At 49.3% G+C, this 22,652-nt stretch overlaps 1 protein-coding gene across 5 annotated transcripts in view; it reads left to right on the top strand.

Annotated features, from left to right (window-relative positions):
- TMEM181 (transmembrane protein 181) overlaps positions 1–22,652 on the top strand; it is a 393,500-nt gene that overhangs the window by 144,647 nt on the left and 226,201 nt on the right. The window contains exon 1 of one of the 5 annotated variants that reach the window (XM_073671507.1): positions 16,995–17,136. The exons of the other annotated variants lie outside the window; for them this stretch is intronic. Coding sequence (XP_073527608.1) covers positions 17,129–17,136 — 8 coding nt within the window. The 5' untranslated portion in view covers positions 16,995–17,128. Of the gene's footprint in view, positions 1–16,994; positions 17,137–22,652 lie in introns of those variants that run through there. 5 annotated transcript variants of the gene reach the window in all.

Below are 22,652 nucleotides of genomic sequence, written 5' to 3'. Positions count from 1 at the left end.
GTTTTTTCCCAGTCCTTAGTTTTTTTCAGGGTCTCCTTCCCCTCTTCCTTTAGGTCTTCTTTTGAGTTTAGTTTAGGAAACGTTGTTGGGTCTATTCTCTAGGAATAGGTTGCCCACGCCACAGTAGGGCTTCAGTCTAGACCTAGTGCAGGGATAGCTTTTCCCTCTTCTGCCCTAGTGTGGAGTTGCATTTTCGTAACACAAATACTGCCAGACCATGGCCAGACCACATATTACCACTACATAGTGACCTAATAATACCACATACAGGGAGCAAATACCGCCACACTGTGACCAGATCAAATATTATCACCATATAGTGACCGAATAATACCATATACAAGGGAGAAATACCGCTACACACATATTACCAAATAATGACCGAGTACTACCACATACAAGGAACAAATACTGCCAAACCATGATCAGACCACCTATTACCATCACATAGTGACTGAACACTACATTACTGATCATTAATAAAAAAAACACAATACTAATATTACCATAAGTGCCATTATACACGGTACTCTGTACATAGTATACAGTGTATGGTGTCAGTGTACAGGTAACACACTGACTCACTGGTGACATCTCTAGTTGAAGTCCTTCAACTTTGCTTTTCCTCTTAATCCCGCACAGACCGCCATCACTTCTTCCAGCCAGGACTCGTCTCTGCATAAAATAACAGTTATCTACAGCATTGCTTCCAGAGCACATTCCCTAATTTTTCCCTTACTCCTACACTACACCTGCTGAAGAAAAAAAGCGACAGTCCCACCCTGCACAGTAACAGGATCCCCTCCTCACTGAAAACAGTATCCTCAAAAATAAAATACATCACAGCAGTAGGAATATCCATAATTAGCCCCTACAGTAATATTCCACATTCGGCCCCCAATTTCTACATCCTGACCCAATGTCTCCATTCTGCCCCCATTGTCTCCATAATTATCCCCTACCATAATAATGTCCCACATCCTGCCCCCATTTGTCTCCATCCTGCCCCCATGTCTCCACCCTGCCCCCCATGTTTCCATTTTGCCCCCAATGTCTTCATTCTGCCCCATATTTCCATTCTGCCCCCATGTCTCTCCATCCTGCCCCCATGTCTCCACCCTGCCCCCCATGTTTCCATTTTGCCCCCAATGTCTTCATTCTGCCCCATGTTTCCATTCTGCCCCCATGTTTCCATCCTTCCCCCAATGTCTCTCCTTCTTGCCCCCATACTGTAAAAAAAAAAAGAAAAAAAAAAAGGTTTTCCTTAGCTTCTGGTGCTGGAGTGGCGCCGAGCTGACCCATCATTCGAAGCACGGTCGCTGGTGCATGACCGTGACGTCATACGCCAGCGACGCACGCGCTGACGTCACCTGCCGGCCTGTGATTGGCTGGTGGCTGTTAATTATTGCCGTGTGGGAAGCTTCCTGCACGGCAATAGATTTAAAGTGAATGTGTGTCCCCCACTGAAGTTTAATTTAATGAATTTTTTCCAGCAGGTTTACTGGCTTTGGATACCCTCTTGTTGCTTAAGATTTTGTTATCCTTGCTCTGTCTGTGTATACTCCCGGGTGTGATGAGGCACTAAGGGTATGTGCACCCGATGCGTTTTTTATGCGGTAAATCCGCCCGGAATTGGCTTCAAAAACTCATTGCAAACTTTATCCCAACAATTTCTATGAGAATTTGCAAGATCTATACATATGATCAGGAATTTTCCAGACAGGATTTCATGTGCGTTTAAATTAGCAGCATTTAAATTCTTTGTGTGTTTTTCTTATGTAATGCATTGGAAAAAACGCATGGCAAATCCGCAGGCAAACACATCAAAAGTGCACAGATTTTCCGCAGCGTTTTTGCTGTCAAGAGGTGCAGAACCTTTCAGAAACGCTGCTGCGGAAATTTCTGTAAGCAGTTACTGATCGTGTGCACATACTGTTGTCTCCCTCTCCCCTTTTTCTTCCTTTTGTCTAGTGTTGGAATACATAAAATCTGTATTTTATACTTGATTGCGCTTCAGCTTCCTATTTTCCTTTGGGTACTTGTTGTGGAAGAGTGTATACTATTAGACCGACCTTTTTCTTTGGATGCTTAAATAAAAAACAGCTATACTGTGTGCAGAATTATTAGGCAAGTTGTATTTTAGAGGATTATTTTTATTATTGATGAACAACTATGTTCTCAATCAACTGAAAAGACTCATAAATATCCAAGCTTAATATTTTTGGAAGTTGGGGTGTTTTTTTTTTAGATTTGGCTATTTTAGGAGGATATCTGTTTGTGCAGGTAACTATTACTGTGCAGAATTATTAGGCGACTTAATAGAAACCAAATATAATCCCATCTCACTTGCTTATTTTCACCAGGTAAACCAATATCAGTGCACAAAATTTAGAAATAAACATTTCTGACGTACAAAAACAAAAAAATTAGTGATCAATATAGCCACCTTTCTTTATGATGACACTCAAAAGCCTTCCATCCATAGATTCTGTCAGTTGCTTGATCTGTTTTCGATCAACATTGCGTGCAGCAGCCACCACAGCCTCCCAGACACTGTTCCGAGAGGTGTACTGTTTTCCCTCCCTGTAGATCTCACATTTTATGATGGACCACAGGTTCTCTATGGGTTCAGATCAGGTGAACAAGGGGGCTATGTCATTATTTTTTCTTCTTTTAGACCTTTACTGGCCAGCCACGCTGTGGAGTAGTTGGATGCATGTGATGGAGCATTGTCCTGCATGAAAATCATGTTTTTCTTGAACAATACGGACTTCTTCCTGTACCACTGTGTAACATACCTGGCGGCGTCCTTGCATGGTGGTCCATCTCCCACTGTGCAAGAGGGCGCACTTGATCTCCTGTCCAGAATGTCTCTCTGGCTTCCCTCCATGCTGTCTGTTTGTGTCTGTTTCTGCTGCTTAAGGGCGGCGCCCGATCACTTCCTGCCTTTTGTACCTGCTGTGGGTCACACCCCTTGTGCGTCCTCAGCCTATTGCTGTCTGTCACTTGGTATATAGCTCAGCAGCTCCCTTCTATCCCTGCCTGAGCATAGTGTTTCCTTCAGTGTGTGCTTGCACTCTGAAGGTGCCAGGTCCCGTTCTTTGTTTCCTTGTCTGCCTTTCCTGGAGGCTGTATTTCCAGGCCTGTCTGAACTGAGTCCTGTATGTCTTCTGCTTTGCGGTATCAGCTCCCGTGTCTGAACTGAGTCCTGTATGTCTCCTGCTTTGCGGTATCAGCTCCCGTGTCTGAACTGAGTCCTGTATGTCTCCTGCTTTTCGGTATTAGTTCCCGTGTCTGAACTGAGTCCTTTCTGTGTTCTCTTGTCTGTCCTGTCTGAACACGCTCCTAGCCTGTTCCTCCTGCCTTCTAGGGGCCTATTACCTAGACCCGCTCCTGTATCTTGTCTGTCCTGTCTGAACACGCTCCTTGCCTGTTCGTCCCGCCTCTCTGGGGGCAGTATTCCCAGACCCGCTCCTGTATCCCGCTGCAGTGTCGGTCTCCTCCGTACACTCAGTTCCAGTCTGAGCTCTCTCCTATCCTTTACCTGTTTTTGCCTCTATGTCCGTTCCCTTCCTTTTTCTGCAGAGTCTGAACTCGTACCTAACTCCTGCCAGTTGTCTCTGTACTCCCGTTTGTGAGTTTGTGGTCCACTCGCTACTTCACTGCAAGTACCCTGTGGGTGTCTGGCTCTGCCTTTCCCTTCCTGTCTGTTCCGTGTGAACAGAGCCCTGTCCTCCCTGCTCAGCCTTGTCTGCACTCTAGCCGTGCTTGCCTGTACCCCTTTGCCTGTATTGTTCCTGTGTCCCGGTGTGTACTGGGTCCTATCCCGCCTGTGTTCCTACCTGCTAGTGCCTCCCTGTCTGCACTCTAGCTGTGCTTGCCTTTACCCCCCTGCCTGTATACCCGCCTGCCTGCATACCAGTCGTGCCTGCCTATACCCACCAGTCTGTGTGCCAGCCTACCAGCCTGTTCCTGTATTCCCCTGTGTGGGTCAACAGCCGTGTCCGGGGTCTGTCCTGGAGTAGCACCTGGTCCCTCTGCTCGGTTCCTCCTTGGTGCACTGGCGTCGTATGCCGTCGTGCGACCCTGGTCGGATCGGGTGAATACTTAGTCACGCCCCTCCAGGCATTCACTCTCCGGCACGGTCCAGTGGAATCACTACCAATCACACGCACACGCCGCTTAGCCCGGGCGTGTGCATAACAGCATGCTCAGGCCATGGTTCCCGTTGAGCCCCACGGCCTTCGCTCTTTGAGAAGTTTTTCCAGCGAATACATGCATTAAAATAAATAAATAAATTTTTTCCCCCCTTTAGCTGAGTTCCAGGCGAATTACGCACCCGTCCAGATGGATCTATCAGCTCTCGTTCCTGCGGATCCGCCACGTTACTATGGGGATCCAAGACAGTGTCGTGCATTTGTGGAGCAATGCATGCTACACTTTAAGGCCTACCCTCTCTATTTTCCTTCCGATTGGGCTAAAGTGGCCTTTATGATTGACTACCTAGCGGGTGATGCCTTGAAATGGGTCACCCCCCTATGGGAAGCATGGGATCCTGTCATCCTTGACCTGCAGGCCTTCCTGGTGGCCTTTCGTATGGTCTTCGAGGACCCTAACTCTGAAGCCCCTGCTGAAGCTTCACTTCCCAATATCCCGGAGCAGCCCCGACGGGTAATGTGTGTGGGTAGCGCAATAGTCCTCCAGCCCAATGAGACTACTGCCCACCCAGAATCCTCACAGGGTGACTACGCTTTCCGGAATACTTCTCTCAACCTCAAGAGGCAGTCCAGACGTGCTAGACTTAGAGGCAAGCCGTCACGCCAGGGTCTGTCCTCCCTGAGACCTCCTGACCCCAACCTTGAAGTCCCTACTGAAGCTTCATCTCCCTGTATCCCGGAGAAACCCCAATGGGTAATGTGCGTGGGTAGTGCACCAGTTCTCCTGGCCGAAGAGACTTCTGCCCATCCAGACTCCACACAGGAGAACTTCCTGCACCCGGCATCAGATGCTTCTTTCTCTTTAACCGGTGTGCATGTCCAAGGATGCTCCAAAGCTGTGGTTACCTCCGAGTCTCTACACCCCTCCGACCAGGCGGAGGATCTCCAGTTGTCTCCTGAACCCTTCGGGGTGCTACCTGGTAGCGAAAGGACAGAGACTCTCCTATACTCTGTACCTGATACCTCGCTCGCTTCGTCCAGTGAGTCCAACCTAGTGTACTCCGAAGCAGAGGTTACTCCTGAGTCTCTACACCCCTCCGACCAGGCGGAGGACCTCCAGTTGTGTTCAGAATCCTTCGGGGTGCCACCTGGTGGTGCATGGACAGAGACTTTCCTATATCCTGTACCTGATACCTCGCTCGCTTCGTCCAGTGAGTCCGACCTAGTGTACTCCGAAGCAGAGGTTACTCCCGAGTCTCTACACCCCTCCGACCAGGCGGAGGACCTCCAGTTGTGTTCAGAACCCTTCGGGGTGCCACCTGGTGGTGAATGGACAGAGACTTTCCTATACTCGGTACCCGATACCTCGCCTGCTTCCTCCAGTGAGTCCGACCTAGTGTACTCTGAAGCAGTTGTTTTCTCTGAGCCTCTGCACTCTTCTGACCCGGCGGAGGACCTCCAGTTGTTTCCTGAATCCTCCGGGATACCACCAGATAACAAAGAGACAGTGACTTTTCCTCATTATGTACCTGATAACCCGTCTATTTTTTCCTGTGAGCTTGACAAGATGTACCTCGAAGCAGAGATTACCCTCAAGTCTCTGTCCCCCTCCAACCCAGTGAACGACTGGTCCTCGAATTCCCTGCGAAAGATTCTGGCAGGCCTGAAGAAGAGGGGGCGTAAGGGGGGAGGTACTGTAACATACCTGGCGGCGTCCTTGCATGGTGGTCCATCTCCCACTGTGCAAGAGGGCGCACTTGATCTCCTGTCCAGAATGTCTCTCTGGCTTCCCTCCATGCTGTCTGTTTGTGTCTGTTTCTGCTGCTTAAGGGCGGCGCCCGATCACTTCCTGCCTTTTGTACCTGCTGTGGGTCACACCCCTTGTGCGTCCTCAGCCTATTGCTGTCTGTCACTTGGTATATAGCTCAGCAGCTCCCTTCTATCCCTGCCTGAGCATAGTGTTTCCTTCAGTGTGTGCTTGCACTCTGAAGGTGCCAGGTCCCGTTCTTTGTTTCCTTGTCTGCCTTTCCTGGAGGCTGTATTTCCAGGCCTGTCTGAACTGAGTCCTGTATGTCTTCTGCTTTGCGGTATCAGCTCCCGTGTCTGAACTGAGTCCTGTATGTCTCCTGCTTTGCGGTATCAGCTCCCGTGTCTGAACTGAGTCCTGTATGTCTCCTGCTTTTCGGTATTAGTTCCCGTGTCTGAACTGAGTCCTTTCTGTGTTCTCTTGTCTGTCCTGTCTGAACACGCTCCTAGCCTGTTCCTCCTGCCTTCTAGGGGCCTATTACCTAGACCCGCTCCTGTATCTTGTCTGTCCTGTCTGAACACGCTCCTTGCCTGTTCGTCCCGCCTCTCTGGGGGCAGTATTCCCAGACCCGCTCCTGTATCCCGCTGCAGTGTCGGTCTCCTCCGTACACTCAGTTCCAGTCTGAGCTCTCTCCTATCCTTTACCTGTTTTTGCCTCTATGTCCGTTCCCTTCCTTTTTCTGCAGAGTCTGAACTCGTACCTAACTCCTGCCAGTTGTCTCTGTACTCCCGTTTGTGAGTTTGTGGTCCACTCGCTACTTCACTGCAAGTACCCTGTGGGTGTCTGGCTCTGCCTTTCCCTTCCTGTCTGTTCCGTGTGAACAGAGCCCTGTCCTCCCTGCTCAGCCTTGTCTGCACTCTAGCCGTGCTTGCCTGTACCCCTTTGCCTGTATTGTTCCTGTGTCCCGGTGTGTACTGGGTCCTATCCCGCCTGTGTTCCTACCTGCTAGTGCCTCCCTGTCTGCACTCTAGCTGTGCTTGCCTTTACCCCCCTGCCTGTATACCCGCCTGCCTGCATACCAGTCGTGCCTGCCTATACCCACCAGTCTGTGTGCCAGCCTACCAGCCTGTTCCTGTATTCCCCTGTGTGGGTCAACAGCCGTGTCCGGGGTCTGTCCTGGAGTAGCACCTGGTCCCTCTGCTCGGTTCCTCCTTGGTGCACTGGCGTCGTATGCCGTCGTGCGACCCTGGTCGGATCGGGTGAATACTTAGTCACGCCCCTCCAGGCATTCACTCTCCGGCACGGTCCAGTGGAATCACTACCAATCACACGCACACGCCGCTTAGCCCGGGCGTGTGCATAACACACTGCTTGAAGAAGTTGTCTTCCAGAAACTGGTAGTAGGTCCGGGAGTTGAGCTTCACTCCATCCTCAACTCTAAAAGGTCCCACAAGTTCATCTTTGATGATACCAGCCCATACCAGTACCCCACCTCCACCTTGCTGGCGTCTGAGTCGGAGTGGAGCTCTCTGCCCTTTACTGATCCAGCCTCTGGCCGATCCATCTGGCCCATCAAGAGTCACTCTCACTCCATAAAACCTTTGAAAAATCAGTCTTAAGATATTTCTTGGCCCATTCTTGACGTTTTATCTTATGTTTCTTGTTCAAAGTTGGTTTTTCAGCCTTCCTTACCTTGGCCATGTCCCTGAGTATCGCACACCTTGTGCTTTTTGATACTCCAGTAACGTTACAGCTCTGAAATATGTGAAAAAATAACAATGGAGAATAAGACCTCATAAATAAGAGGGGGTATACCACTAAATATCAATTGAGCAAGAAGAAATAGACCATAAGCATTTCAGAAAACCCTAAGATATATATAATTATGACACAATGTGATGACTCTAAAAAAGTTATTTTATTAAATATATTTAAAAAGATGCACATTGTCATATTTCATGTGTTTAACAGACATAATATGGGCAGGTGAGGCAACAGAGGGTAGATAGAGACACTGTTGGTATAAGGTATAAGCCAAAAATGCAGTCACATAATCCAACCAATACAATCAATTAGTTACAGCAAAAAGGTGTGTGAGTCAGATCTCAATAGTATAAGGCTATGTGCACACGATGCAGAAATGCTCAGGACTTTTTCCTGAGCGTTTCTGCATCTCCCTGGCAGAAAAAAACACATGCGGATTGTACATGCGGATTGTACATGCGGATTGTACATATGTTTTTCCTGCCAGGGACATGCGGATGTGGAGCGGTTACCCACTGACATTTCCGCATGCGGGTTGACAAGCGCTTTCCAAGCGATTAGCATCACTTGGAAAGTGCTTGTGACAACTTGGTCACACTATATAAATCCATGCAAACGGTATGGATTTATATAGTGTGACCCGAGAGAGTGGTTAAAAATAAAAAAATAAATGTATACTTACCTTCCGATGGCCCCGGTGTCCCGCTCACTCCGTTCTCCCTTGCCGGCAACATTGAATTGAAAGACCTGTCGACGTCAGCGTCACGTGACCCATCACATGACTCTGACGTCAGCGCAGGTCCTTCAACTCACTGCAAAGTGCCGGGAACCAAGCAGATTTTTTAATGGTACCTGGGTGTGGATGAGACTCTCCTGTCCTCCAGACTCGGGTACCATCCGCACATTAGAACGCTTGGATTACGCATCTACATATACAGTGATGCGTAATCCATGCCGTCTAATGCAAGTCAATGGCGGCGAAAACGCCGCGTTTCCGCAAAATTAATGGACATGCTGCGGATTTTTGAGCGCAGCATAAACGCTGCGGAAAAATACGCAGCATGGGCACAGCACATGCGGTTATCATTGGGGAACATTGCTGCCCTTCTACCATGCGTTTTTAATGCCTTTTTAATGCGTTTCCGCAGCTGCAAAAACGCTGCGGAAACGCATTAAAAACGCATCGTGTGAACACAGACTTAGTCATATGCCTGAAACAGCGGTCAATGTAAATATTCAATCAGAGATCAGATCATACAACACACTATTATGCAAATATTACATGAATAAGGCTAGATAAGGCATACTTAGTGACAGGCAGGAGATATACCAGCAGTGTCAGGGGAAGCCCCGACACGTGTTTCCGTACTTCCTCAGGGGGCCGTGGTGGGGTGTGTGTGGGTACAAGGCCCCTTATAAATGTGAGCCATATAGAGGCAGGAGTGGGTACTGACTAATAGAGGCTTCTACCCCTCCTTGCAGTCATAAGAGGATGATCAGGTAGAAACTCACAAAGACTTGGGTCGGTTCTTAGAACTTGCCAGTGTCTATCGAGGATGCCCCTGATGGCGTGCCACTGGTTGTTAAATGTAGATATAAATCTCACTACAGGTCGGCTTGTTAAACTCGACGGTGGCTTGGGTGCAAGCAACTGTTGTCTGGAGGCTCCCTTCGCTCTCTGGTAACCCCTCTTGATGCTGCGATTGCTGTAGCCTCTCGAGACAAATCTCTCCCGCATGTCAACCGCACACATATCAAAGTCCACCTCGTCAGAGCAGATGCGTCTAAGACGCAATGTAACATACCTGGCGGCGTCCTTGCATAGTGGTCCATCTCCCACTGTGCAAGAGCGTGCACTTGATCTCCAGTCCAGTCTGCTAGCCTGGCTTCCCTCCATGCTGTCTGTTTGCTTCTGTGTGCTGCTGCTTAAGGGCGGCGCCCGATCACTTCCTGTTTCTTGTACCTGCTGCAGGCACACCCCTTGGGCGTCCTCAGCCTATTGCTGTCTGTCACCTGGTATTTAAACCAGCTGCTCCAATTAACCCATGCCTGAGCATTGTGTTTCATTTAGTGTGCTCTTGCACTCTGAATGTGCCAGGTCCCTTCTGTGTTTCTCTTGCCTGCCTATCCTGGAGGCTGTATTTCCAGTCCTGTCTGAACACACTCCTAGCCTGTTCCTCCCGCCTTCTAGGGGCCGATTACCTAGACCCGCTCCTGTATCTTGTCTGTCCTGTCTGAACACGCTCCTAGCCTGTTCCTTCCGCCTCTAAGGGCTGCTACCTAGACCCATTCCTGTATCTTGCTACTGTGTCTGTTCTTGTCTGTATACTCTTCTAGCCTGTTTCCCGTGTTTCTCTATGTCCTTACCTTTCCTTTTTCTGCAGAGTCTGAACTCGTACCTAACTCCTGCTCGTTGTCACTGTACTCCCGTTTGTGAGTTTGTGGTCCACTCGCTACTTCACTGCAAGTACCCTGTGGGTATCTGGTTCTGCCTTTCCCTTCCTGTCTGTTCTGTGTGAACAGAGCCCTGTCCCCCCTGCTCTGCCTTTGCTCACCGCTCCGGCGGTTCTAGCCTGCTCTGCCTTTGCTCACCGCTCCGGCGGTTCTAGCCTGCTCTGCCTTTGCTCACCGCTCCGGCGGTTCTAGCCTGCTCTGCCTTTGCTCACCGCTCCGGCGGTTCTAGCCTGCTCTGCCTATGCTCACCGCTCCGGCGGTTCTAGCCTGCTCTGCCTGTGCTCACTGCTCCGGCAGTCTCGCTCTGCTCTGACTCCTTTGCTCGCTGCTCCGGCAGTCTCGCTCTGCTCTGACTCCTTTGCTCGCTGCTCCGGCAGTCTCGCTCTGCTCTGACTCCTTTGCTCGCTGCTCCGGCAGTCTCGCTCTGCTCTGACTCCTTTGCTCACTGCCCCGGCAGTCTCGCTCTGCTCTGACTCCTTGCTCACTGCTCCGGCAGTCTTGCTCAGCTCTGACTCCTTTGCTCACCGCTCCAGGCGGCCTTGTCCTGCTCTACTCTTGCTCTCCGCTCCAGGCGGTCTTGTCCTGCTCTACTCTTGCTCACCGCTCCAGGCGGTCTTGTCCTTCTCTACTCTTGCTCACCGCTCCAGGCGGCCTTGTCCTGCTCTACTCTTGCTCACTGCTCCAGACGGCCTCGTCCTGCTCTACTCTTGCTCACCGCTCCAGGCGGTCTCGTCCTGCCCTGCTCTCGCTCACCTCTCTGGACGGCCTCACTCTGCTGTGTTTGTCCGCCACATCTGTGGTTCTGTTCCTGAGTCCCAGTGTGTACTGGGTCCTATCCCGCCTGTGTTCCTACCTGCTAGTGCCTCCCTGTCTGCACTCTAGCCGTGCTTGCCTGTACCCCCCTGCCTGCATACCCGCCTGCATGCATACCAGTCGTGCCTGCCTATTCCCACCAGTCTGTGTGCCAGCCTAACCAGTCTGTTCCTGTATTCCCCTGTGTGGGTCAACAGCCGTGTCCGGGGTCTGTCCTGGAGTAGCACCTGGTCCCTCTGCTCGGTTCCTCCTTGGTGCACTGGCGTCGTATGCCGTCGTGCGACCCTGGTCGGATCGGGTGAATACCTAGTTACGCCCCTCCAGGCATTCACTCTCCGGCACGGTCCAGTGGAATCACACGCACACGCCGCTCAGCCCGGGCGTGTGCATTACACGCAAAAATTGTCCTGTGGGTACTGCGCTGATTGTAGATCTTGTGTGCGCAGACGAGGCATGCAGGAGAGAGTTGACCGAGGTCTCCTTCCTGAATATGGTAGTGCCCACCTCCCCATTCTCACGAATTGAGATCTTGATATCCAAGAAATCAATACTTTGTGAGTGGTGTTTGTAGGTGAGGTTGATGTTATAGTCATTCACATTCAGGGAGGAGATAAATTCCTCCAGCTCGGGGACCAATCCATCCCAAATAATCAAAATGTCATCAATATAACGGAGCCAGCACTGCTCATGGGAATCGGCCGGAGCCCCGCCGCCGAAAACCTCCCTCTCCCACATACCAATGAAGAGGTTTGCGTATGACGGGGCACAGGCCGCGCCCATCGCAGTGCCCCTCCTCTGTAGGTAGAACCGGTCCCCGAACAGGAAGAAATTGTGTTTAAGTACGAACTTGAATACTATTTACATCCACTAGTCGAGACGCTGCCCTCCTATGTCAGGGACACCTCGGACGTCCTGCGTTTGGTAGATGGGCTTGTACTGGAGGGTGGGATATCGCTGGTTGCTGTTGACGTGGAGGCCCTCTACACCAGTATTGAACATCACCATGGCTTGAGAGCGGTGAAGTATTTCTTGGAGATGAGCAGCTTGGAGGCTTCCCTTTGCTCTCTGATCCTTACCCTATTAGAGTTCGTACTTAAACACAATTTCTTCCTGTTCGGGGACCGGTTCTACCTAAAGAGGAGGGGCACTGCAATGGGCGCGGCCTGTGCCCCGTCATACGCAAACCTCTTCCTCGGTATGTGGGAGAGGGAGGTTTTCGGTGGCGGGGCTCCGGCCGCTGTACATGCGCTGTGCTGGCTCCGTTATATTAATGACATTTTGATTATTTGGGATGCATCGGTCCCCGAGCTGGAGGAATTTATCTCCTGCCTGAATTTGAATGACTAGAACATCAATCTCACCTACAAACACCACTCACAAAGTATTGATTTCTTGGATATCAAGATCTCAATTCGTGAGAATGGATGGGGAGGTGGGCCCTACCATATTAAGGAAGGAGACCTTGGTTAACTCTCTCCTGCATGCCTTGTCCACGCACACAAGATCTACAATCAGCGCAGTACCCACTGTACAATTTTTGCGTCTTAGACGCATCTGCTCTTACGAGGTGGACTTTGATATGTGTGCGGTTGACATGCGGGAGAGATTTGTCTCGAGAGGCTACAGCAATTGCAGCATCAAGAGGGGTTAGCAGAGAGCGAAGGGAGCCTCCAGACAACAGTTGCTTGCACCCAAGCCACCGTCGAGTTTAACAAGGCGACCTGTAGTGAGATTTATATCTACATTTAACAACCAGTGGCACGCCATCAGGGGCATCCTCGATAGACACTGGCAAGTTCTAAGAACCGACCCAAGTCTTTGAGAGTTTCTACCTGATCATCCTCTTATGACTGCAAGGAGGGGTAGAAGCCTCAGGGATACTCTGGTGTACAGTCATTATGTGCGTCAGAGTACTCTGCCCTTTAATATTGGTGACCCCAAATGGGGTTGTTACCCCTGCGGCTCCTGCCTCTCATGCAGAAACATAGTTAGGGCAAAAGCATTCTCTAATGCGGATGGCACAAGAGTATTTGATATCAGACGATACATTTCCTGTAGCAGTGTCGGGGTTATCTATCATGCTATGTGTGGCTGTGGACTCATTTATGTGGAGCTCACGTCTAGGGAATTAAGGAGGCGCGTGAGGGAGCATGTGCTGGACATTTTGGGGGCTGGGGAGGTGGAGGATCCATCATTACTCCGGACTCTACCAAGACACTTTAAACGATATCATCATTGTGATCCCAAGAGTCTGCAGGTCCGCGGCATTGACCAGGTTCATTTGGGCCTAAGAGGAGGTGATGTAAAGAAGGCATTAGCCAAATTAGAATGCCGTTGGATCTATAGATTGGGAACCATGTCACCAGCAGGCCTGAATGAACCATTGAGCTTTTCTCTATTTCTCTAATAACAGATATAACGACTAGGCTATTTGTTTATGCTCAACTCTTTATGATGGCCCAGCTTATGATTATTATAAAATTTCATATTTGGATGCCTTGACCTCCGAGTGACTCCCCCCTACATACTGTTTTAAGTATGATTAATTATATCTTTTTATTTTTATATAATCTTTTTCGGTTTATCTCTGTTCCTGCTGCATATCCTCTTGCACAGTTTGTCTTTTAAACTGTGTGTGTTTGTTATTTTATTTTTCTTTTAGTTCACTTGTTCCCCTGGCCTCTTTCTATGTGTGGAGCCTTCTTTGAACTGCATTGGGAGGAGAATCTGACTGTTTGATGACAGGCAATATTTTTGGACTCCATTAGAATTTCCTTTATCCCCCCCTCCTCTTCTAAAGAAAGAAGCGACATAATGGACATGGACATTTATCCATATGTATGGACACCCATTAATAGGATTTGTTGTGTACTATATGCGCTGTTAGAGTATATATTAAGAGAGGGGGGATGATGTGGTTATATTGTGCAGAGATGTGATATATATGTGCCTTTTCATGCGGTAGTAACCGCCTGCTCCTTGTCAATCTCGTCTCACTGCATGTCCATGTCCGGCATTTTTCCCCTGCTACTATGTGGGCTGACGCCGTGCACATGCGCCGGGTGCCGCGGTCATGTGACGGTGACGCGGTCTCTGATGGGCGGCGTCCAGGAACATGTGACGTCAATGGGGGAGTTCCCCTCTTCCGGGACGCTGCTTGAGACCGCGTCGCTGTCACCAATGTCCCGGGGTGCGCGGCGCTGTGCGCCTCTATTAGTCAGTACCCACTCCTGCCTCTATATGGCTCACATTTATAAGGGGCCTTGTACCCACACACACCCCACCACGGCCCCCTGAGGAAGTACGGAAACACGTGTCGGGGCTTCCCCTGACACTGCTGGTATATCTCCTGCCTGTCACTAAGTATGCCTTATCTAGCCTTATTCATGTAATATTTGCATAATAGTGTGTTGTATGATCTGATCTCTGATTGAATATTTACATTGACCGCTGTTTCAGGCATATGACTAAGTCTGTGTTCACATGATGCGTTTTTAATGCGTTTCCGCAGCGTTTTTGCAGCTGCGGAAACGCATTAAAAAGGCATTAAAAACGCATGGTAGAAGGGCAGCAATGTTCCCCAATGATAACCGCATGTGCTGTGCCCATGCTGCGTATTTTTCCGCAGCGTTTATGCTGCGCTCAAAAATCCGCAGCATGTCCATTAATTTTGCGGAAACGCGGCGTTTTCGCCGCCATTGACTTGCATTAGACCGCATGGATTACCCATCACTGTATATGTAGATGCGTAATCCAAGCGTTCTAATGTGCGGATGGTACCCGGGTCTGGAGGACAGGAGAGTCTCATCCACACCCAGGTACCATTAAAAAATCTGCTTGGTTCCCGGCACTTTGCAGTGAGTTGAAGGACCTGCGCTGACGTCAGAGTCATGTGATGGGTCACGTGACGCTGACGTCGACAGGTCTTTCAATTCAATGTTGCCGGCAAGGGAGAACGGAGTGAGCGGGACACTGGGGCCATCGGAAGGTAAGTACATGTATTTTTTTATTTTTACGACTCTCTCGGGTCACACTATATAAATCCTTGCCATTTGCATGGATTTATATAGTGTGACCAAGTTGTCACAAGCACTTTCCAAGTGATGCTAATCGCTTGGAAAGCGCTTGTCAACCCGCATGCGGAAATGTCAGTGGGTAACCGCTGCACATCCGCATGTCCCTGGCAGGAAAAACACATGTACAATCCGCATGCGGAAATGTCAGTGGGTAACCGCTTCATTTCCACATGTCCCTGGCAGGAAAAACACATGTACAATCCGCATGCACAATCCGCATGTACAATCCGCATGCGGAAATGTCAGTGGGTGACCGCTTCATTTCCACATGTCCCTGGCAGGAAAAACACATGTACAATCCGCATGCGGAAATGTCAGTGGGTAACCGCTTCACATCCGCATGTCCCTGGCAGGAAAAACATATGTACAATCCGCATGTACAATCCGCATGTACAATCCGCATGCGTTTTTTTCTGCCAGGGAGATGCAGAAACGCTCAGGAAAAAATCCTGAGCATTTCTGCATCGTGTGCACATAGCCTTATACTATTGAGATCTGACTCACACACCTTTTTGCTGTAACTAATTGTAACCAACTGATTGTATTGGTTGGATTATGTGACTGCATTTTTGGCTTATACCTGATACCAACAGTGTCTCTATCTACCCTCTGTTGCCTCACCTGCCCATATTATGTCTGTTAAACACATGAAATATGACAATGTGCATCTTTTTAAATATATTTAATAAAGTAACTTTTTTTATAGTAATCACATTGTGTCATAATTATATATATCTTGGGGTTTTCTGAAACACTTATGGTCTATTTCTTCTAGCTCTAAACTATGGCAAAACTGGTGGCGAATGGCATCTTGGCAGCTTCACGCTTGATTTTCCTCAATTCATGGGCAGTTATTTTGCGCCTTTTTTGGCCAACACGCTTCTTGCGACCCTGTTGGCTATTTGCCATGAAACGCTTGATTGTTCGGTGATCACGCTTCAAAAGTTTGGAAATTTTAAGACTGCTGCATCCCTCTGCAAGACATCTCACAACTTTGGACTTTTCAGAGCCCCTCAAATCTCTCTTCTGACCCATTTTGCCAAAGGAAAGGAAGTTGCCTAATAATTAAGCACACCTTATATAGAGTGTTGATGTCATTAGACAACACCCCTCCTCATTACAGAGATGCACATCAACAGATTTACTTAATTGGTAGTTGGCTCTCAAGCCTATGCAGCTTGGAGTAGGACAACATGTATAAAAAGTATCATGTGATCAAAATACGCATTTGCCTAATAATTCTGCACGCGGTGTATATGTTTGGTATCACTATAATTGGATTGACCTGGAGAACCATATTGCATGATCATTATTATTAATGCCAATTAAAAAAAACAACAAAACAATAGCAGAATTGATTTTTTATTTCACCACATATGAAAATTTTGATATATAATAAAATTATTGAGGTCATTCAAAACTACAACTCCTCTGCCAAAAAACAAGCTGCCATACAGGTATGTGGACGGAAAATAAAAAAGGTATGGATCATGGGAAAAAAAAGAGGAAAAAATATCAAAAGCACAAAATTGAAATGTGATGGCTGTGTGAAAGTTTTAAAGGGAACCTATTAGCATAGATATGGAAGCGGGGGCATAGCTGGACAGGAGTGTGACCCCTAATAAAATGACACTTTATTTAGAGATATCCGATGGAAATGATGAGAGCTCTAGCCCAGAAACCATATGCAAATCAGGCACCAAAGGCGTGGCAGCAGTGTAAGGGCATTGGCACGCCCCACTGCACATCTAGCCTCATTAGCATATGGCAGCAATGCTAGAAGTCTCATGACCGCCACACTGGAACGCTACAAATAAAGTGCCGTCATTATTGGGGAACAAACAGTAATAACAACTCAGCCATAAAATAATGATGCCACGCTTCCATCGCTTTTCGTACTTCCTGAGTGACTGATAGCTGCGGAAATGTGGGGGGCGAGTGCGGCACGGTGACGAACTGAGGGCACCGTCCCAGAAACCATCATGGCTGCCGGGTATTCAGCACATAGGGAATGGGTTACGTACACGGAAGAGGGCGTGCCCTCAACAGTCGTGGTCAGCTGTGAGGTGGCAGCGATCTAGTGGGACGTGGTGGGAGATCCCTGCTGTGGGGGCGTCATGGAGCCGTGAGTACCTGCGGAGATGGAGCAGCCGCACGGCGTTAACACTGTCCTCCATGTGAGGATGTTAGCTTCCCTTACAGGGCACCTGCTTGTGCTGTATGGGTAGGAGCAGATCTTTGTAGGTGCCTGTATAATGCCAGCCTCTGCTTGTGGGACTGTGGAGAAGAAAACGTCCCTTGGCACAAGCTGGTAGTGGGAGGAGGCATCATATGAAAAAGAATGACAAAAAGTAAATGGGCATAACCTATCGATGGATGAGATCAGTTATGGGCCCCTGGCCCTGCTCCCTGACTGGCGTGGGTGAGGTCAGTTATGGGCCCCTGGCCCTGCTCCCTGACTGGCGTGGGTGAGATCAGTTATGGGCCCCTGGCCCTGCTCCCTGACTGGCGTGGGTGAGGTCAGTTATGGGCCCCCTGGCCCTGCTCCCTGACTGCCGTGGGTGAGGTCAGTTATGGGCCCCCTGGCCCTGCTCCCTGACTGGCGTGGGTGAGGTCAGTTATGGCCCCCTGGCCCTGCTCCCTGACTGCCGTGGGTGAGGTCAGTTATGGGCCCCCTGGCCCTGCTCCCTGACTGGCGTGGGTGAGGTCAGTTATGGGCCCCCTGGCCCTGCTCCCTGACTGGCGTGGGTGAGGTCAGTTATGGGCCCCTGGCCCTGCTCCCTGACTGGCGTGGGTGAGGTCAGTTATGGGCCCCCTGGCCCTGCTCCCTGACTGCCGTGGGTGAGGTCAGTTATGGGCCCCCTGGCCCTGCTCCCTGACTGCCGTGGGTGAGGTCAGTTATGGGCCCCCTGGCCCTGCTCCCTGACTGCCGTGGGTGAGGTCAGTTATGGGCCCCCTGGCCCTGCTCCCTGACTGGCGTGGGTGAGGTCAGTTATGGGCCCCCTGGCCCTGCTCCCTGACTGGCGTGGGTGAGGTCAGTTATGGGCCCCCTGGCCCTGCTCCCTGACTGGCGTGGGTGAGGTCAGTTATGGGCCCCCTGGCCCTGCTCCCTGACTGGCGTGGGTGAGGTCAGTTATGGGCCCCCTGGCCCTGCTCCCTGACTGGCGTGGGTGAGGTCAGTTATGGGCCCCCTGGCCCTGCTCCCTGACTGGCGTGGGTGAGGTCAGTTATGGGCCCCCTGGCCCTGCTCCCTGACTGGCGTGGGTGAGGTCAGTTATGGGCCCCCTGGCCCTGCTCCCTGACTGGCGTGGGTGAGGTCAGTTATGGGCCCCCTGGCCCTGCTCCCTGACTGGCGTGGGTGAGGTTAGTTATGGGCCCCCTGGCCCTGCTCCCTGACTGGCGTGGGTGAGGTCAGTTATGGGCCCCCTGGCCCTGCTCCCTGACTGGCGTGGGTGAGATCAGTTATGGGCCCCTGGCCCTGCTCCCTGACTGGCGTGGGTGAGATCAGTTATGGGCCCCTGGCCCTGCTCCCTGACTGGCGTGGGTGAGATCAGTTATGGGCCCCTGGCCCTGCTCCCTGACTGGCGTGGGTGAGGTCAGTTATGGGCCCCTGGCCCTGCTCCCTGACTGGCGTGGGTGAGGTCAGTTATGGGCCCCCTGGCCCTGCTCCCTGACTGGCGTGGGTGAGGTCAGTTATGGGCCCCTGGCCCTGCTCCCTGACTGGCGTGGGTGCGATCAGTTATGGGCCCCTGGCCCTGCTCCCTGACTGGCGTGGGTGCGATCAGTTATGGGCCCCTGGCCCTGCTCCCTGACTGGCGTGGGTGCGATCAGTTATGGGCCCCTGGCCCTGCTCCCTGACTGGCGTGGGTGAGATCAGTTATGGGCCCCTGGCCCTGCTCCCTGACTGGCGTGGGTGAGATCAGTTATGGGCCCCTGGCCCTGCTCCCTGACTGGCGTGGGTGAGGTCAGTTATGGGCCCCCTGGCCCTGCTCCCTGACTGGCGTGGTTGAGGTCAGTTATGGGCCCCCTGGCCCTGCTCCCTGACTGGCGTGGTTGAGGTCAGTTATGGGCCCCTGGCCCTGCTCCCTGACTGGCGTGGGTGAGGTCAGTTATGGGCCCCTGGCCCTGCTCCCTGACTGGCGTGGGTGAGGTCATTTATGGGCCCCTGGCCCTGCTCCCTGACTGGCGTGGGGAGGTCAGTTATGGCCCCCTGGCCCTGCTCCCTGGCTGGTGTGTACCCTTTTGAGGAATGTGGCAGTGTCTGGTAGTGCTGGCATTGTCTAATTGGCGTATGTAGGGATTCAGTAGGTTGTTACGAGGGCACCATTAATGAGTGGAGGAAGAGTGACCCTTGTCCTGGAGGACTCTAATCCACCGAGGACTGTGGTGTCCATTGGTAGTTTATCATCAGCTCTAATCTACAGTACAAGTGTCAGTCATTGTGCAACCACAGGAGCCACCATAAAAAATTCTGATTGCTCATTGTCATGTCTGCATTTATGCTCAGTGCTGTTCTCTACCCTGCAGGTCCTACATGATGGATTTGGGGATATCTGCACGTGTGGTGTAATGACTGTAATATTATATGCAGCGCTGCAGGAGAGCAGACTGCTGGCTCCAACCACTCCAGCCGAGCCTGTCACCATGAAAATGCAGACAATCTGCAGGCCCCAGGTTATAGTGCAGGGGCAGTAGATTGATATATACTGTAGTTTTTTTTTAGAAAATACTCGGTATATCCTGTGCTTTAATCATTTAATCCTCCACTCTTTGTGGGATCTTCAGTCCGGAGGGCTTTCATATCAATGACTGACAGCTTTCTTTGTAATAGCATACAGTGATAGCTGTCAGTCACTCGTAGGACTGCCCACTGGACCGAAGATCCCAGAAAGAGCAGAGGATAATTGATGAAAACTCAGGTTATACTGAATCTTTTTTTCACTCAACTGTGTCTGGTCACAGTTTGATCAGTTTGAGATTAGTGGGGGTCCAACGCTTGGCTCCCCCACTGATCAGCTGTTATTTGCTCTGGCCCTTAGCGCTGCAAAGCTCAACTTCTTTCATTGCATAGCACAGCACTACTGGGTTCTGCAGAACCGCTCCCTTTCAAAAGATGTGTTCACCATGATTACATCCAGCTGCCAGAGTAATGGATGTAGGGTGCAGGGTGTCGGACCCCCACCAATCTCATTTTCCTGACTTATCCTAAGGATAATGTAGCCAATGTTGGATAGACACAATATCAAGGTGTAATAAATGGGAGTGCTAGAAAAACACTAAGGCCATGGACCCAATATCAGTATTCAGTCAGTATTTTTTCTCAGGAGTGGGAGCTAAAATCAGGAGTGGGTGATAAATGCATAATTGGTGACTTGTTTCTATGATACCTTTTCTCTGATTGTTCCTCATCTGGTTTTAGCTTCCACTCCTGAGAAAAAATACTGACCGAATACTGGCCAAACACTGATAGTGGGATGTAGTCAAATATAGCAGTTTGTTTATATACAAGCTATCCTAAGGCAAGGCCATCCGTTTTGTGTGACCAGACGACACCTTTAAGAACCGATCATCAGTACTAGACCCAAGTGTTTGTGTACATTTCCCTGTACTTGCTCCATTTCTCCTAGCCTGGCGGAGACTAGAGTATCTTGTCTCCATGTTATTACGCCCATAAACCTGCCAAACCTGATGGCCTGTTAAATACCATAGCTGGAGGGCTGTTCTAGGGTTTTGGCAGTGGCAAGATACCAGGAAGTTTATGGATGGCCCCAGAAAGAGGGTATGTGGCTGCTCTTGTTGCCCTGTATATAATGTGGCTTGTTTTTTTATTTTTCTTGAAATTATAATTTAGGATTTTTTTTCTTAAAAGTAGCTGTATTATCTGAAGAGCCTTCAGATAAACAGGAATGCTATTTCTGAAGGTGCTCAGACCTGATTCTGACAGTGGCTGTGCAGGCGTATGTATGGTATGACCTGTGGAAGTGCACAGACTGGTTTCTGTAATGACTGTGATGTCATCGGTGGCTGACCTTTGTCGTATGATGTGAGTGCTAGCTGTCTGTCTTCTGGTCCGCTTCCACAGGCCGCACTGCTGAGCAGTATTCACAAGCCTAAAGGCCTTCTAAATAAATATTAGGCTTGCGCAAACAGAGATACAATCCAGAAAGGCACCTATGTATATTTACACACTGTTCCTGTACTGACCGCCATAGTTTGTAATATGCTTCTAACTCTTTAGTGATGCAGCCATCTATTTAGGTTTTTTACGCTTTCAAGAGCCATAACTTACAGGTGCATCTCACTAAATTAGAATATTATCAAAAGTTAATTTGTTTATTTTCTTCAATATAAAAAGTGAAACTCTTATAGAGTCATTACAAACAGAGTGATCTATTTCAAGTGTCTATTTCTATTAATGTTGATGATTATGGCTTACAGCCAATGAAAACACAAAAGTCATTATCGCAGTAAATTAACATAATTAACAAAAAACACCTGCAAAGGCTTCCTAAACATTTAAAAAGGTTCCTTAGTCTGTTTCAGTAGGCTCCACAATCATGGGGAAGACTGCTGACTTGACAGATGTCCAGAAGGCAGTCATTGACATTCTACACAAGATCCCAGAGTTCAAATTTTCATTTGGAAATCAAGGTCCCAGAGTCTGGAGGAAGAGTGGAGAGGCACACAATCCAAGCTGCTTGAAGGTCTAGTGTGAAGTTTCCACAATCAGTGATGGTTTGGGAGCCATGTCATCTGCTGGTGTAGGTCCACTGTATTATCAAGACCAAAGTCAGCGCAGCCGTCTACCAGGAAATTTTAGAGCACTTCATGCTTCCCTCTGCCGACAAGCTTTTTGGAGATAGAAATTTCATTCTCCAGCAGGACTTGGCACCTGTTCACACTGCTAAAAGTACCGATACCTGATTTACTGTGAAGATAGGAGAGGGGTGCAAATAGTGCCATTACCCATTAAAATTGAAATTAAAATGTATAACAGTGACGCTCACCTTGCTGAGTTGTGTAAATGCACAACTCATATATTTGCCTGTGGAGTGCTGCAGAAGACACCAACCCTTTTGGGATCTGCAATAAACCAGTGTATGGATGAGAAACTTTGTGTCTTATCCGTGCTCCTCCGTTTTCATAAAGGATCCGTTGTCCAGTATTTAACCTTCGTCCGCCTGAGTAGGTACAATTGTAACTATTCCGTTTTAAAATTGCAATAACTTTTTTTCAAAAAGCCATAGAGGGCTGAAATTTCGTGACATCTTTGCAGTTTTGGTCCAGAATATATTGGCCAAATTTCAATAAAATATCTCCACCCCCTTCCGAGATAAGGGGTCGAGATATTTTTGCATCCATAACAAGCTGCATAGGTACAAATGTACCCTCATATATTTTGAATGAAGATAATGCAAGGAAAAAAATATTTTTTTTAATGATAATGCTATTTTATTATTATAAACAAGTAAAAAAACTGTTCATTTACATTATAAAAGAAAATGTAAGAAACTTTTTTTATTTATTTTCTTCGCAAGTAATGCATGTTGTCTTTGCTACCGAGTGTTCATCGCAAATGGGTTTCACACAAACCACACAAGACTTTCTAGTCTTACGTTGATTTCGCCTCAGGTCTCGGCA

This window comes from Phyllobates terribilis, unplaced genomic scaffold (genome assembly GCF_046119375.1).
Source record: "Phyllobates terribilis strain yellow unplaced genomic scaffold, ASM4611937v1 Scaffold_3__8_contigs__length_932513732, whole genome shotgun sequence".
NCBI lineage: Eukaryota > Metazoa > Chordata > Amphibia > Anura > Dendrobatidae > Phyllobates > Phyllobates terribilis.
This window is presented reverse-complemented; position numbering and strand designations above follow the sequence as displayed.